At 41.1% G+C, this 13,029-nt stretch overlaps 1 protein-coding gene across 1 annotated transcript in view; it reads left to right on the top strand.

The window, feature by feature from the left end:
• LOC124043840 (sodium channel protein type 2 subunit alpha-like) overlaps positions 1–12,653 on the top strand; it is a 36,803-nt gene extending 24,150 nt beyond the window's left edge. The window contains exons 19-24 of the mRNA XM_046362883.1: positions 7,661–7,930; positions 8,116–8,169; positions 8,308–8,445; positions 8,592–8,696; positions 8,808–9,078; positions 9,173–12,653. Coding sequence (XP_046218839.1) covers positions 7,661–7,930; positions 8,116–8,169; positions 8,308–8,445; positions 8,592–8,696; positions 8,808–9,078; positions 9,173–10,311 — 1,977 coding nt within the window. The 3' untranslated portion in view covers positions 10,312–12,653. The remainder of the gene's footprint in view (positions 1–7,660; positions 7,931–8,115; positions 8,170–8,307; positions 8,446–8,591; positions 8,697–8,807; positions 9,079–9,172) is intronic.
• The last annotated feature ends 376 nt before the right edge of the window (positions 12,654–13,029 follow it).

Here is a 13,029-nt window from a genome sequence, read left to right on the forward strand (position 1 = left end):
GCTTTACCTGTTTGATGGTTCGTCGAAGGTTATAGCAGGATTTCTTATACATTTCTGGGTTATAAGTTTCTGGCTCTACCCTTTTGCTCTGTACGGATGTTGCCTGTAATCCATGGCTTCTGGTTGGGGTATGCACATTACAGTCACTGTGGGGACGACGTCATCGATGCACTTATTGATGAAGCCAGTGACTGATATGGTGTACTTCTCAATGCCATCGGAAGAATCCCGGAACATATTCCAGTCTGTGCTAGCAAAACAGTCCTGTAGCTTAGCATCTGCGTCATCTGACCACTTCTTTATTGACTGAGTCACTGGTGCTTCCTATTTTAGTTTTAGCTTGTAAGCAGGAATCAGGAGGAGTAAAGGTGTAGAGTTTAGAGGTCTAGAGTTTTTTCCCTCTGGTTGGACATTTAATATGCTGGTAAAAATGGATTTAAGTTTCCCTGCATTAATGTCCCCGACCACTAGGAGCGCTGCCTCTGGATGAGCGTTTCCTGATTGCTTATGGCCATATACAGCTCATTGATTGGGGTCTTAGTGCAAGTATCAGTTTGTGGTGGTAAATAGTCAGCTATGAAGAATATAGATTAAAACTCGCTTGCTAAATAGTGTGGTCTACAGCTTAGCATTAGATACTCTACCTTAGGTGAGTGAAACCTCAATACTTCCTTACTATTAGATTTCGTGCACCAGCTGTTGTTTACAAATATACACAGAACGCCACGCCTTGTCTTACCTGAGGCAGCTGTTCTATCTTGCTGATGCAGCGTAAAACCCACCAGCTGTATGTTATTCACGTCGTCGTTCAGCCACCACTCAGTGAAACATAAGATATTACAGTTTTTAATGTCCCGTTGGTAGGATATACGTGTTCGTAGTTCGTCTATTTTGTTATCCAATGATTGTACGTTGGCTAATAGGACTGATAGTGAAGGCAGATTACCCACTCGCTGTCGGATCCATACAAGGCACCCCAACCTACGTCCCTGATATCTCTGTCTCTTTTTCCTGTGAATGACGGGGATGAGGGCCTAGTCTGGTGTCTGAAGGAAATTCTTTGTGTCCGACTTGTTAAAGAAAATGTGTTTTCCAGTACGTGGTGAGTAATCGCTGTCCTGATACCTAAATGCTCTTTTCGGTCATAAGAGACAGTGGCAGAAACATTATGTACAAAATAAGTTACAAAAAACCACAGAAAAAACACACACATTAGCACAATTGGTTAGGAGACCGTAAAACAGCAGCTATCTCCTCCAGGGCGCCATTGTATCTAAACTTGTTATCAAGGCGAAAGGTAAGACCCAAATGCAGATACAGGAGTCAGATGGTTGGAGTCTTACAATGTTAATTAATCCAAAGGGGTAGGCAAGATATTGGTCGTGGACAGGCAAAAAGGTCAAAACCAGATCAGAGTCCAGGAGGTACAGAGTGGCAGACAGGCTCGTGGTCAAGGCAGGCAGAATGGTCTAGCAGGCAGGTACAGACTCCAGAAACAGGCTAGGGTGAAAACCGGGAGGACTAGAGAAAGGAGAATGCAAAAAGCAAGAGAACTGGAAAACTGCTGGTTGACTTGGAAACATACAAGATGAACTGGCACAGAGAGACAGGAAACACAGGGATAAATACACTGGGAAAAATAAGCGACACCTGGAGGGGGTGGAGACAATCACAAGGACAGGTGAAACAGATCCGGGCATGATACTTGTCTGAAAAACAAAAACATTGCACTTTGTTGTGTACTTGCAAACAGATAGTTTGAATTCAATAATGATTGGCATTTACTTTTTCCCGAATCTAAATAGGCTATGCCGGCGAATTCTGATACATTGTTTACTCTGAAAAAAATGAAAACTACAGTAGGCCTACTTACGTTGGTAGCTACACACTTCAATGCAAAAGATCAACTGTCTTATCACCTGTAAAATTCTACTGTATGTAATAAACCACTCTCCCTTTCAGATGCAAAAACTTGAAATTATAGTAGTCTATCTAATAGGCACATTCCTGCACAAAGCTACTACTCGGCTACTTTTGCCTTCTTGCAATACGTACACGTGGTTTAAAGTTTGCAGGAGGATAAGCACATTCTCACCTCAAGTTCAGTTGTAATAAATTCCAACTTTAGAGTGAAAACTGGTGCACGCATGTTTTGGGGCATATTTTGTGCGTACTCAATGTTTATAAAATGAGGCCCCAGAGCCCTCACTGTAAAAGAAAATCACCAACAAATCTAGTTGTTTCAAATAAATATTAACAAGTAACTGGTTCCAAAGCATTTTTTATTTATTTAGTAAACTTTTCAGTCAAAGTGTTACCTGAACTTAACAGTTTTAGTTGGCCCAAACGTAGCTCCAACGTGATAAAAAGGAAGGCAAACATTCCATCAACTTAAAATGATGTGTTTGCTCAATTTGTCTCATATCTTCATTCAACTACAAATGATTATTTTTTGGCATTTTAACTAAACAATGGCTGTGGAACTATTTACACATGCAGTGCGTTGAACCAACTTACATTGCACCTGTTCATTTACACAATGATTAGTACTTAACGTGTCCTCCCCTGGGATTTGAACTCACAATCTCTTGGTTCATGACATTGCGATCATCCTGCTACGCCACCATGACCTTGTCAATTAGCAGTTCACTTGACTATTCTCATCATCATTGATTTGATTTACTTATTTAAGCAATTTGAGTTTTTTCCATATACTTGTCTAACGTTGGTGGAGCATATTACTCTGTTTTAATGTTACTCCTTAATCACTATGATAAATTTAATAGTTTTTCTTGAGTGTACTTTTAACAGAGCTGAGATTTACTTTGAAGTGCAAAGAATAACAATACAGGTTAAATCAGTTACTGACACAGACATGGTGGAATAGCAGGAAGATTGGCATGCTGTGACTCAAGAGTTTGTGCATTCAAATCCCAGGTGAGGGCATGTTGAACACAAATTACTGTATAAATCAACATGTATAATATGTGTCAAGTACGTCATTTGGAAACAGATCTTCATTGTAAAGGTTTTAAACACTGTTTCCCATGCTTGTTCAATGAACCATGAACATGCACCTGTGGAACGGTCGTTAAGACACTAACAGCTGACAGACAGTAGGCAATTAAGATCACAGTAATGCTAAAGAGGCCTTTCTGCTTACTCTGAAAAACACCAAAAGAAATATGCCCAGGGTCCCTGCTCATCTGCGTGAACGTGCCTTAGGCATGCTGCAAGGAGGCATGAGGACTGCAGATGTGGCCAGGGCAATAAATTGCAATGTCCGTACTGTGAGACGCCTAAGACAGTGCTACAGGGAGACAGAACGGAGAGCTGATTGTCCTCACAGTGGCAGACCGCGTGTAACAACATCAGCACAGGATCGGTACATCCGATCATCACACGTGCGGGATAGGTACAGGATGGCAACAACAATCGCCAGAGTTACACCAGGAATGCACAATCAGTGCTCAGAATGTCTGCAATAGGCTGAGAGAGGCTGGACTGAGGGCTTGTAGGCTTGTTGTAAGGCAGGTCCTCACCAGACATATGGGCACAAACCCACTGCCACTGGACCAGACAGGACTGGCAAAAAGTTCTCTTCACTGACGAGTTGTGGTTTTGTCTCACCACGGATGTTGGTCGGATTCGCATTTATCGTCAAAGGAATGAGCGTTACACCAAGGCCTGTACTCTGGAGCGGGATCGATTTGGAGGTGGAAGGTCCATCATGGCCTGTGGCAATGTGTCACAGCATCATCGGACTGAGCTTGTCATTACAGGCAATCTCAACGCTGTGCATTACAGGGAAGACATCATCCTCCCTCATGTGGTACCCTGCAGGCTCCTCCTGACATGACCCTCCAGCATGATAATGCCACCAGCCAAACTGCTCATGCTGTGCGGGATTTCCTACAAGACAGGAATGTCAGTGTTCTGGCATGGCCAGCGAAGAGCCCGAATCCCAATTCCTTTGATCACGTCTGGGACCTGTTGAACATTTACACATGTTAAGTTTGCTGAAAATAAACACAGTTCACAGTGAGAGTACGTTTACAAGAATGATCTCAAAGTCCATAAAATAAAAGTTAAAAAATAAAATTGTAAAAAATACAAGTTAAAAAAGCAATTATACAGTACCAGTCAAAAGTTTGGACACACCTACTAATTCTAGGGTTTTTCTTTATTTTGCCTATTTTCTACATTGTAGACTGTGTGAATCAGGCCTTCATGGTTGAATTGCTGCAAAGAAACCACTACTACAGTAAAGGAATTTCAGAAAGTTCCAAAGGTGTGGTATGTGGGATGAAAAGGCATGATCCTCCATTGTTCCTAGCTGGGTCCTGGGTGCATGATGCAGTTTAGCGTGGCTTGAACGTAGGGTGCATGGAGGTTCATAGGGTGAGAGTATATCTGACAGGTTGGCAGGTCCGATGCCATTTAGGGCTTTGTAGACCAGGAGAAGAATTTTAAAGTCAATTATTTGAGGGACAGATAGCCAATGGAGGCCAGCAAGTATGGGGTGTCATAATCTTTGCTGCACTGTTTTGAATGAGTTGTAATTTATTAATCGAGTTTGCAGGCAGGCCCCCAAGTACTGCATTCCCATAATCAATTCTGGAGAAAACTAATGCATGGATAAGCTTTCCTGCTTCAGAAGTGGTGAGAGAGGGTCTTAGGCGGGAGATGTTCAAAAGAATGATGTTTTACAGATTTCACTCCCAGGTTGGTGATGACAAACACTGTGCTCTCTAAAGATCTGGCCGTGTGTGTGTGTGTGTGTGTGTGTGTGTGTGTGTGTGTGTGTGTGTGTGTGTGTGTGTGTGTGTGTGTGTGTGTGTGTGTGTGTGTGTGTGTGTGTGTGTGTGTGTGTGTGTGTGTGTGACTAGTTCCACAGCCTTTTTTTGTGGTAAAATACTAATTTCTGGTTGAATGAACATATGAGACAAATTGATTAAACACATTTTCTCATGTTGGAGCTAAGTTTGTGCCAACTAAAAATGTTAAATTCAGGTAATACTTTGACCAAAAAGTTTAGTGAACAAAAGAAAGGCTGTAAAACTAGCTACTTAATAATAATTGGTTGAAACAACTAGATTATTTTTTACAGTGCTGTTGCCTCATAGTGCATATCATCACAGCCAGAGCCACATATTTAGAGAGTTACGCCAACTTTTAGAATTTAGATTTTTTTCTAATTCTAGACATTCAGTTACATAGCATTGTTTAAATATTCCCCATGAAACATGCATGGGTAACTAACAGGTTTTGGCTAGATGGGATACAGCTTTTGTCAGAATTGACTTTTTGTAGTATTGGCCCGCATTGGCACAATTCTCCAAGTACTCTACATGGCTCTAATGACAGCCTCTTATCACCGTGACATCAGCTCCCTGCAAGGATACAGAGCACTTTAGTCAAACTAAGGCCCAAAGCAACCCAATAGCTGAACAAAAATATAAACATGGAAAAATGTAAAAGATTCTACAGAGTTACAGTTTATATAAGGAATCAGTCTATTGAAATACATTTATGGGGCCCTAATCTATGGATTTCACATGACTGGAAATACAGATATGCCTCTGTTGGTCACAGATAACCTTTTTTTAAAGACAGGGACGTGGATCAGAAAACCAGTCAGTATCTGGTGTGACCACCATTTTCCTCATGCAGCACGACACATCTCCTTCGCATAGTATTGATTAGGCTGTTGATTGTGGTCTGTGGAATGTTCTCCCACTCCTCTTTAACGGCTGTGCAAAGTTGCTGGATATTGGCGGGAACTGGAACACACCGTTGTACACGTCGAACCAGAGCATCCCAAACGTGCTCAATGGGTGACATGTCTAGTGAGTATGCAGGCCACGGAAGAACTGGGATATTTTCAGCTTCCAGGAATTGTGTATAGATCCTTGCGACATGGGGCTGTGCATTAACATACTGAAACATGAGGTGATGGAGGCAAATAAATGGCACGACAATGGGCCTCAGGACCTTGTCAAGGTATCTTTGTGCATTCAAATTGTCAACGATCAAAAGCAATTGTGTTCGTTGTCCGTTGCTAATGCCTGAACATCCCATAACCCCACCGCCCCCAACGGGGACTCTGTTCACAATGTCAGCAAACTGCTCTCCCACATAACACCACACACACTGTCTGTCATCTGGGAAGAGTACACTTCTACAATTTGCAAGTGGCCATCGAAGGTGAGCATCTGCCCACTGAAGTCGGTTACGATGTCGAACTGCAGTCAGGTCAAGACCCCGGTGAGGACGACGGACACGCAGATGAGCTTGCCTGAGATGGTTTGTGCAGAAATTCTTCAGTTGTGCAAACCCACAATTTCATCAGCTGGTCTCAGACAATCCAGCAGGAGAAGACGCATTTCGGGGATATTTTATTTCAGCTCATGAAACATGGGACCAACACTTTACATGTTGCATTTATATTTTTGTTCAGTGTATATTTAGAGATACCTTTCCTCTTCTATTCCTCCTTTTCCACCTACATGTGTTTTCAGGATGTTATAACACAAGAGTTTCCATCAGTCCCACTGGCAGGTCACATGCACTCATCAGAGGATGTCAGCGTTACTGGAAAAGAATCAATAAGACATGTGGAAATGGCATTAACTGGACTTCAGTTAATTCAACGACATGAAAACATTCTTAAGTCTTAACCATCATAAACTTGTGCAGTACTCTCACAGCAACATACTCTAGCCAGGGTTTTGGATGTCATATGTGCGGGAAGGGTGTCGACTGGTATAACTAACATAGTCCTTATCGATCAAATGCCAGTGCTGTGACGGCGGTCTCTCCTCACGTGGTTGTCACTGAATTATCCCATCTGCATGACTGACTTCTCATTGCTTCACTGGCTCTCTATTTATGCACTTTGAAACTGTACTGTGTTTGGATGTCGCTTGCTGCTGGGTTACTGCTTTTAACATGAACAATTTCTTCATTTTTGTGTTTGTGCTTTTCATTTACAGTTAACAAATTATGTGACTTCATCCTGCCTCTACAAGGTTTTTTTCTGTTTCCTTTTTTTCACACTGCAGCCCAATTGTAAATCACTACAAACAAGTAAACACACCATCACAGTCTCTCCTTCACAAATACATTTCCCCCTCGTCCTTTCCGTTCCTTTTTTCCTTGTTGTTGTCATGGTCGTTGATAAGCTGTGGTGTTAGTGACACTTGTGTTGAGCTTTACGCTAGCATTTAAACACTTTGTGTTTTCCTATTTTCACCGTCAACCAATCAAAGTCAACATGTAGCCTACAGTACAGATGTAGGATCTTAATATGAGCCAGTTTGCTACGGCAGTAAAATAATCATGCATCAACTTGGAATGGGAATGATTGTTCTGATTATAATGAATGGACATTTTTGTAGGGATGGGATACATTTTTCGTAAGGGAAAATCAGGTCTGAAATTTCAAAGTGGGAATTACAAACTTCAGAAGCTTTTTTAAACCTTAAATACCCCACACGTTTTACATTTCCCGCTATGCAGGAAAGTTATCCTGCAACGGGGTGATTAAGATCCTACATTTGTATATATTGTCAGTGCTGAAAATGATCATTATCCAATGCAATATCTATATATATGTCTATGGTTCTATATCTGAGACTGTCTGTGTGAATCCTTGCAGGTGGTCATCAACGCTCTGCTTGGAGCCATCCCCTCCATCTTCAATGTGCTGCTGGTGTGCCTCATCTTCTGGCTCATCTTCAGCATCATGGGTGTCAACCTGTTTGCAGGGAAATACTACCATTGTATCAACATGACCACGAGGGAGCGCTTCGAAGTCAGAGACGTGGCAAACAAGACAGAATGTTTGGCTTTGAAAGGTACCCACTGGAAGAATGTCAAGATCAACTTTGATAATGTGGGAGCAGGCTATCTGGCACTGTTACAAGTGGTGAGTGGCTCTCCATTCACCTTTCACCAGAAATATTTTGTTGACATTTTCGAGAGATAACGGGACCCATGTCAAACGATTTGTAAGCAATTTCGTGTGGGCAGACAAATTGTGCGAGGGCAATGTCCTTCGGAACAAGTGTCTTAACTATTAGGTAGTAAAATGTTCCTTAATTTCTTTCTAAGGCTACATTCAAAGGCTGGATGGATATCATGTATGCAGCTGTGGACTCTCGCAATGTAAGTGTTTTCAGTAATTCCTTTCACAAGGTATTTTAGACTAATGGTTGTTTGTGTTTGCACATTGTCTATTTATATATGATAATATTTTGGTTTTATGATGCTCATGTATGGTAATACTACGCTGTTCTATTACAGTTGGATGATCAACCCGACTACGAAGTGAATCTGTACATGTATCTGTACTTTGTGGTATTCATCATATTTGGATCCTTCTTCACACTCAACCTCTTCATTGGTGTCATCATAGACAACTTCAATCAGCAAAAGAAAAAGATAAGTATTTTTTAAAAGTTGTATGCAATGATACATGCATCCATTTTCTCTGATTTAACGTAATGAGGATTCTTCCCTCCAACAATGGGCAACTAAATGTGTGTAAGAGCTGCAGGAATTTAACTAGGTTTGTCTTGCCTCTTTACTTTGGAGGTCAAGACATCTTCATGACAGAGGAACAGAAGAAATACTACAATGCTATGAAGAAGCTCGGCTCAAAGAAACCCCAAAAGCCTATCCCTAGGCCAGTGGTAAGGTCATACTGTACCACGATGTTTCTCAACAAAGACATTCCTCAATTCATGAACCTCGATTTCCACGTCCTGGTGTCTCAAAATGCTTCTTTCTTATGTTTCCTCCAGAACAAGTTTCAAGGATTTGTTTTTGATTTCATTACAAAGCAAGCCTTCGACATTGTCATCATGATTCTTATATGCCTTAATATGGTCACCATGATGGTGGAGACGGATGACCAGGAAAACGACATTCGTAAAATTCTCTACAATATCAACCTGGTGTTTATTGTCATGTTCACCGGAGAGTGTGTTCTGAAGATGATCTCACTCCGACAATACTACTTTACCATTGGTTGGAATGTATTTGACTTTATCGTTGTTATCCTGTCGATAATTGGTAAGACTTTTCACCTATTGTTCATAATTGTAATACTGCAAAGTGATATTATGCTTTGGAGATTATTATGTGTAATTCTTTTCTGTCCTTTCAGGTATGTTTCTCTCGGAAGTGATAGAGAAGTACTTGGTTTCACCAACCTTATTCCGAGTTATTCGACTGGCCCGAATTGGCCGTATCCTTCGCCTCATCAAAAGTGCCAAGGGAATCCGTACACTCTTGTTTGCATTGATGATGTCACTTCCTGCATTGTTCAACATTGGTCTTCTGCTCTTCTTAGTGATGTTTATCTATGCAATCTTTGGCATGTCCAACTTTGCATACGTCAAGAAGGAGTCTGGGATTGACGACATGTTCAACTTTGAGACGTTCGGCAACAGCATGATCTGCCTGTTCCAGATCACCACGTCAGGGGGCTGGGATGGCCTGCTGGCCCCCATCCTCAACAAGGGAGAGCCAGACTGCGACAGCCGGAAAGAGCACCCAGGAAGCACGTACAAGGGGGGAGACTGTGGAAACCCCTCTGTGGCCATTATCTTCTTTGTGAGCTACATAATCATATGTTTCCTTGTTGTGGTCAACATGTACATTGCTGTCATCTTAGAGAACTTCAGTGTGGCCACTGAGGAGAGCGCTGAGCCCCTGAGCGAGGATGACTTTGAGATGTTCTACGAGGTCTGGGAGAAGTTTGATGCGCGGGCCACCCAGTTCATGGAGTATGACAAGCTGTCAGACTTTGCTGACGCCCTAGACCCCCCGCTACGCATCTCTAAGCCCAACAAGATCCAGTTGAGCTCAATGGATTTACCCATGGTGAGTGGGGAGCGCATCCACTGCCTGGACATCCTGTTTGCCTTCACCAAACGTGTCCTGGGCGAGGGCGAAGGCTTGGACATCCTCCGGGGTCAAATGGAGGAGCGCTTTATGGCCTCCAACCCCTCCAAGGTGTCCTACGAACCAATCACCACCACACTGCGCCGCAAGCTAGAGGACATGTCTGCCCTGGTCATCCAGAGAGCTTTCAGACGATATCTTCTCAAGCGTATTGTTAAGCGGGCCTCTGCCGTGTACAAGGAGAAGATACAAAGTGGAGGCACGCTCCTTGATAAAGAGGTTCTCGTCATAGACAAATTTAATGAGATCTCTACTTCAGACAGAACTGACATGACACCCTCCACAGCTTCTCCCCCATCATATGACAGTGTCACAAAACCTGAAAAAAAACAAATGTGAAAAAGACAAGAGAAAGAAGGAGGTGAAGGAGAAAAAAAGTACATGGATTTAGTATAGATTTCATTCTGCTACAAATTGTTTACAGCCCTTGAAGGTGACCAATGTGTCAAGTGAACCCCTTCTTTGGTGTGAATATCTATGCCAAACTGACAATGCTTACTTGAGTCTAAATGTAAGGTTGGTGCCTAACATGAGGTAGTGACTCAACCTTTTAGGCTGTAAGGTGACCAGTTGTTTGGATGTTAATTTCTGTGGGGACTAAAACAAATGTTTGCCAGCTTTATAGGGACAGGTAAAACATGTTGTGTGTTGTTCCAATCAGAAACATTTAGTTATACTGTAAATTCTCTTGCAGCTAGTACTTCCAGGGTTGCGTCCAGTCTCTTGCATTATAACTGCCATATGATTTACTAACTTAGTTTTCTGACAGAATCTTGTTTTTAAAACTCATAGGTTGATTGCGTGACTATTTTTGTAAACATATGTTTTACTGTAAAACGAGGGGTTCCATGTATTGCTTTAAAAGGTAGTCGTGTTCACTTTAAATGTTCATACAACTTGACTAGTCAAGTGTGATCAAACACACATCCTTGTGGGGTGCAGGGCCGAAAGAAGTTGGCATAAAATAAATTTGGGGCCCGCACACTCATAAACCGTTTTTAAATGAAGGTACATGGTGGAGCTTATGCATGTGCGGGCTCTGTTTCGAGCATAAGACATGACTACTCATGACAACCATTATTGCTGCAGTGCAGTTAGGGGGATTGCTGCAGTTCAATCGACATGTAGACATGCATGAATGCTTACCCATGATTACAGTGTTGCGTTAAGCACCCTCACCAAAATGAGCTTGCTCCTCTCCGTGATGTCTGAGGGGCTCATACTTTGATGAATCTGTATCATTATGTTACTCTCACTATTGCAAATCAACAGGAAAGATTTCTCCTGAGCATACAGTCCAAATACCATTACCAACAACCGTTGCCTATAATCAGTTTTCCGAACAATAACACGCTCTAGAAAAACATAGTTTTCCTCCTTTCATTCATCAGAAACCACAGTACAATGCAAAATACATTCATCTTTAGTGCTGGCTCACAGAGTTGATACACATAGTATTCGTAGTCCAGCTCGTCTGTCCAGCTTGAACCACAATGGCCTCAAAGTCTATACTGTCTTTTCTCGTCACAGTGGTGAATGATAAAATGAACGTCCTCTGCACAGTATAGTTGTGACCATCAGGTGTAAATCGCCTCAAATAATCTCCAAGCCTCGTCTGACAGGTGAAACACTGTATTCTGTGTCATATATGCTCACTTAAGAGGCATTCCAAAAGCATGTATCTTGTGTACTCTGCGGTTTTGGTACTGCAACATCATTAGTAAGTGCTATAAAACTTGTAATTTACCAAATCTAAATTGCTTTGAGTTTACCTTTCCTACCCACTTCCCAAATCATGTTCCATCGTTATTGATGTATCTGTATGTACATATTCTGTAATATATGAAATATACAAATATATTTGATATATTATGTGATGTTTCATGTATAATGGAATATATGAAGTTGTTGATGTTATTTAATACATATATCTATTATATTCTGCATTCTCTGCTCTATATGGCAGACAGACCAGAGTATGAAGCATCCAGTTGAGGCCGTGGGACGATTTTGTAGTTAGATTACACCTCAATGTCTATATAAATATTGTAATATAATCATTTTTCTTTGTACTGTACAACTGTTTTGTAAATAGTTTGCTATGCAATATGGCCGCACTGTCTGCGCTATAGCCACTTTAGTTATTTAAGCTTCACCACACCCTTTCATTTGGAAACGCCTCATGTGATCTGGTGAAGGGGAAATGGACTTCTCATTCGGATTCTTTCATCTTTTATTTTGTGTCATTTATAAACTGTGGTCACAGTTTACCTCACATGCTTTATCATAATAAATATCCAAGATGGAACATCAGGTTCAGAGAATTCTGAATATGATTGTCTCAAGGCTAGTGTGACAGCGCGCGTCTTCGATTGTTTCCGACATTTGTTTACGTAGTTATCCAATTCCTCAGGATGTTACTTTTTGTCAGCTGTTCCCTTTGTATAAAAAGTGTCACAAGTGTCTGTAACTCGAATGTTTAAAAGTATGGTATGAAGAGCATATGTTGCATGTAATAAAAACATTCCTAATATGTATATACTATACATGTATACACAATGAATGTTTTAATTACGTAACATTTAATAGATCACATCTTGATATGCATTATGCTTGTAGTGTATGAGTAAACTGCATGCAAGATATAACCCATCTCATTGAAAAGCCAAAAGAATAAAGAATACATGTACCTCAGGTATGTCTGTAAAATATGAATTTATTCCATCACACGTGTTTGACTATTCATTTGCGACATTAAAATCCATACAGTACATCAACATACTCAGTACATCAACATACTCTATACAACATACTCATACTCAAATACATTGTTATCCAAGTTTTGCATGCTTAACAAATGCTTTCCAAATCAGTGGCCAGGGAGTTAAATGGATTCATCTAAGGTCCCTTTTTTTTCCATGTCAGCAAACACTTTTTATTTGATCATGTGACCTGACCAGTGAAAATGTGTGGCCCCAATTATAAGATGTTTTAATGGACTAAATGTGGATTATTAATTTAATACATAAACCACTACAAATCAATCATGTTACAATG

This window comes from Oncorhynchus gorbuscha, linkage group LG09 (assembly GCF_021184085.1).
Source record: "Oncorhynchus gorbuscha isolate QuinsamMale2020 ecotype Even-year linkage group LG09, OgorEven_v1.0, whole genome shotgun sequence".
In the NCBI taxonomy this organism is placed as follows: domain Eukaryota; kingdom Metazoa; phylum Chordata; class Actinopteri; order Salmoniformes; family Salmonidae; genus Oncorhynchus; species Oncorhynchus gorbuscha.